The sequence below is a fragment of the Notothenia coriiceps genome, unplaced genomic scaffold (assembly GCF_000735185.1).
Source record: "Notothenia coriiceps isolate Sejong01 unplaced genomic scaffold, NC01 NC01_scaffold00033886, whole genome shotgun sequence".
Lineage (NCBI taxonomy): Eukaryota > Metazoa > Chordata > Actinopteri > Perciformes > Nototheniidae > Notothenia > Notothenia coriiceps.
The window spans coordinates 1-3,930 of NW_011366587.1; the positions used below are offsets into that span (position 1 = coordinate 1).

General features: G+C 37.4%; 1 protein-coding gene across 3 annotated transcripts; it reads left to right on the forward strand.

Moving 5' to 3' along the window:
* Nucleotides 1-850: 850 nt before the first annotated feature.
* Nucleotides 851-3,292, forward strand: LOC104961865 (probable phospholipid-transporting ATPase VD). Of its 3 annotated transcripts, none has more exons than XM_010790212.1 (4): nt 851-1,075; nt 1,847-1,932; nt 2,504-2,610; nt 3,214-3,292. In XM_010790212.1, exons 1-4 carry the CDS (start codon nt 962-964, stop codon nt 3,228-3,230), a joined length of 324 nt encoding a protein of 107 aa, XP_010788514.1. In that variant the 5' UTR covers nt 851-961; the 3' UTR covers nt 3,231-3,292. The 3 variants fall into 3 exon arrangements, with proteins under 3 accessions (XP_010788514.1, XP_010788515.1, XP_010788513.1); XM_010790213.1 differs by having other exon boundaries at nt 3,217-3,271; XM_010790211.1 differs by lacking the exon at nt 3,214-3,292 and having other exon boundaries at nt 2,504-2,774.
* The last annotated feature ends 638 nt before the right edge of the window (nt 3,293-3,930 follow it).

Here is a 3,930-nt window from a genome sequence, read left to right on the forward strand (position 1 = left end):
CATTTTGAGCAAAACACATCATGTTTTTATATATTTTTATATATCTGAGACCCATAATATATGCCTTAAAATAGCATGATAGGTGCACTTTAACATATTAGCACCACTTTATAATAGTAATAGTTATAATAGCATAAAAGCAATCACCAGAAATAAAATGGTGATGAACTACATGATGGTCACATGACTTCAAGTCACCACCGCTAAGCTAAAGGATGTGATGACGTTTAGAAGTCTCATTTAGCCTTGTTAGCAACCGCTATTTTAAGTCACAAAAAGACAAGTAAGACACTTGTTCACTGACATATGTTATGTCATTGCACGAAACGTGAATATCTCGTAAGCTTATATTAACCGCAGACATTATTTCAGAAATTGAACCAAAAACTAATTTAAAAAAACCTTGACCTCCATACGAAGAGTCCGGAAGTGCTAAAATGCTAACTCATTTCCCGTGTTAGGACTTATTTCTGCTCTATTCTCTATGGATCAGCTTAAGTTATAATCGACCTGTTCTTTTTCCTTTTCTGTATCCTCTGGTGTACCCCAAGGCGTCATCTTAGGCCCATGTTGTTTGCATCATAACAAGTCATACACGACGGACCTCAAAATGTAGAGCTATTGATTTTAGCATGTCCTCCAATGCCTGGAATCTTTCTAAACTCTGCCCAATAAAAAAATAAATAAAGTGTGATTGCTTGTAAAGCCTCACAAAATGGAATACTCTGCATAATTGTTCTTGGCATTGAATGAATGTGTCCTGTCTGTAACCTCATGTACATTAAACATTTTGTAGTCTCTGTTCTTTTTCTCAGTATTTCATCATTTTCCTGAGCTGTTTCTTCTTTCTCTTCTCATATTGTCCCACAGTAAGCAGCAGGCCTACATTGAGCAGCGCTGGCAGGATGTGCGAGTCGGAGACTTTGTCTGTCTGTCCTCTAATGAAATCATTCCGGCGGACATGCTGCTGCTGTATTCCTCTGACCAGCGTGGGGTTTGTTACATTGAGACCGCCAACCTGGACGGAGAGACCAACCTGAAACAGAGACAGGTGGTTTCTGACCTCCCGTTGCAGGTGATAATACATAAAGTAGAGAAATACCATGTGAAAACATGAAAACGTACCTTATGTTTCAATAACGTTATATGCGCTCATACATTTGTGAATTCTGCTTCCCAAGAACTGACAAAAGTTTAGAATTATTTTACTTTACAAAGCAGTATTTGTAGACTTTATCACATTTACAGTATGTTTATTTAAATGCAATTATTCTCCCCAATGTAATTTAATTACAAAGAGCTATGTTTTTGTAACCATCCCAATGGCATACATTCATGGTTAGAGGTAGGAGGATCCCGTTTTACAACAAATGTAAGCCAAATGTAATAGACAGGTAACATGAAAGCAACTGTGGCTTTTAGGATAAAAACTAAAATTACATGTATTATTAAAAAAAAACGTACCCCTATACAGAGCATAAGGTGAAACAAGAACTCTTACATTAGATGTATAATCTAGAATGGATGTATAAACTTTACCTTTTTTATGTGATAAAGATTTTTTTGAAGCAGCATTCATTATTTCTTTGGTTTTGGTGGAGGGGATACATTTTAAAGTAAGTTTTTTCAATTTGCAGTGTTCCTTTATTCCCCAGTTATTAGGATAATCAGGCCTAGCAAATCTGCAGTTAGTTTATGTCAGGAAGCTAGATCGTTTATGATGGGATGTGTTTGGATGAATGATTTAAATGGCAAACCTAAAAAAAAGGACTCCTTAATGTTTATTCTTGACTGTCAGTTCATTGTCAAGTATTAACCAGAGGGTGTGTGTGAGTGTGTTTTCCAGGGAGTAGAGTCCCCCCTCGAGAGCTTCCACAGTCGTATTGAGTGTGAGAACCCCAACAATGACCTCAGCAGGTTCAGAGGTTACATGTAAGTTCCCCTTCATCTGCTTGTAGAACACTGCTGTGACACTGATACATTGGATCATTATGACCTTATCTTTATATATTAATTGAGGCCAACATGTGTCATTGCTTTGTGACTACAGTCTTAAAGTATCTTCTTCTTAATCAAAACGAGTTTGTTTGAACATTTCAGAAATGTATGGAACATGTATGTCTGGAATATTGCCATTTATAAGTCTGGATTAATAGATATATCTCATATTTTAGTATTTTGAGACATTATTATTATTATAATCCCATTGTAACAAAAAGAAAAACAGATTCCAACAGATTTTCCTCATCATATTGTTATGCCCCTTTAAAGTGTAACATCCTTTCAAAACAAAGTCAAACTATCCCGAAGTCATATAACTATTTATTCATATATTTATGATATTGCTATATTTGAAATGAACAAAAGATGGCCAAATGAGCCTTCTAAAACCATCACACTGCCTAAAACACACCTCCACTCTCTAAATGTTACCAAAGCCAATTCCTTGCATGTGTAAACCTACGTCTGATTCTGAAATAAAATGTATTGTGTTGGTCTGCAGGGAGCACCCCAGTGGGCTCCGAGTGGGCCTCCACAACAACAACCTGCTGCTGAGGAGCTGCACCGTCCGCAACACTGAGACCGTGGTGGGCATCGTGGTGTACGCTGGTGAGAGCAAACACACACTGAGGGTCAACACACTGCTCACATTGGGGTCTGCTTTGTGAGGAATACATCACGTGTTGAAAGATACATCTGAAATCCTGCAGGTCTTCTTTTCTGTTTACTTACATTACTAAAATGTTTGTGCAGTCTGTTCACCACAAGCAGGAAAGGTAACCTGCTGTTTCTGTTGACATGAGATCCAATTACATTCATAATGACTTTTCTTCGTGAATTCAGAGGAGATGAATAAATTCATTAAGTGCAGTATGGCATTATTTATTTATTTATTTTAATAACATCACCAGATTACCAATACAAAAATACTTCATTTTTGTATAATGTACCTGACTGATCCTTCATGGGATTATTCTGATTTACGATAAAACTATCAACCAAACATAAACTTGACCAAACATTAACCTGGGTATTTTAGCACCTCATTAAGTGTTTCTTCATCCGATTTTTTAAAGCTCTTATAGCAGCGACAGCCGAGGCAACATCAATCAAACCGTGTTTTGAAAGAATAAAAGTAGGCTTAGCCCTCCTGTTCCCTGACTGTTAGTGGTAGTGTCTGTGAACAAGCTCCTTTGTGTCTCCTCTGAACAGTAGAACCAGTCATGTAAGTTGGTGCAGGCGCCCGCCCCCACTACCAGCATCGTACTATCTGCAGGTATTTGAGCTTGACCAAACTCATTGTCTCATTCTGTCTAAAGAACAAATTCAGTCATGTCATTTTCTGAGCTGAAATTCAGGAATCTCTTATTTGATATTTAACATGAAAGGACATGCCTGCATCTCCTATCTCCCTACAGTTACAGTACTTAACAAGAGTTTCAGAGTTTCAGTGTTTCTGCCAAAGACTGTAAATATAAAGGTTTCTGCTCATGGTGAAGCAACGTGTCTGCGTGTTAAGGTGGAACCTGAGCATTCATGTTGATCACCTCTCATTATAACTCATTATAAATCTATAAAACTATAAATATTAAACTTTACTTCACGTGTTCATTTGAGAACAGCTGTTACATACCTGGGTGAAGGTTACAGTTCATTTAAATGAAAGATACAACGTTACTCCACACTCATGGTTCAGTCCACCTTAAGAAATAAGACAGACCTCGAAAGCAGTTGTGTTTTAAAAAAACCTTTATTGACACGAGGACACTTTTTTTATAAGAATATAGTCTAAACCACAGAAATGACTCCGGAAAAGCTGCAGATAGAGCCATAAGAAATGAATGCAACTGATTTCATCCGTGCGGTTTGGCTTTATGAAGCAGGCACGCAAACGGTTACGTAATGACGCAAACGATGACGCAATAACGC

Bases quoted from the DNA above. Each gene is read 5' to 3' on its own strand.
- LOC104961865 (XM_010790211.1), top strand. From the start codon at position 962: ATGCTGCTGCTGTATTCCTCTGACCAGCGTGGGGTTTGTTACATTGAG. The intron at 1,076-1,846 runs GTGATAATACAT...TGTGTTTTCCAG, and splicing joins TTTCTGACCTCCCGTTGCAG to GGAGTAGAGTCCCCCCTCGA. The intron at 1,933-2,503 runs GTAAGTTCCCCT...GTTGGTCTGCAG, and splicing joins AGCAGGTTCAGAGGTTACAT to GGAGCACCCCAGTGGGCTCC.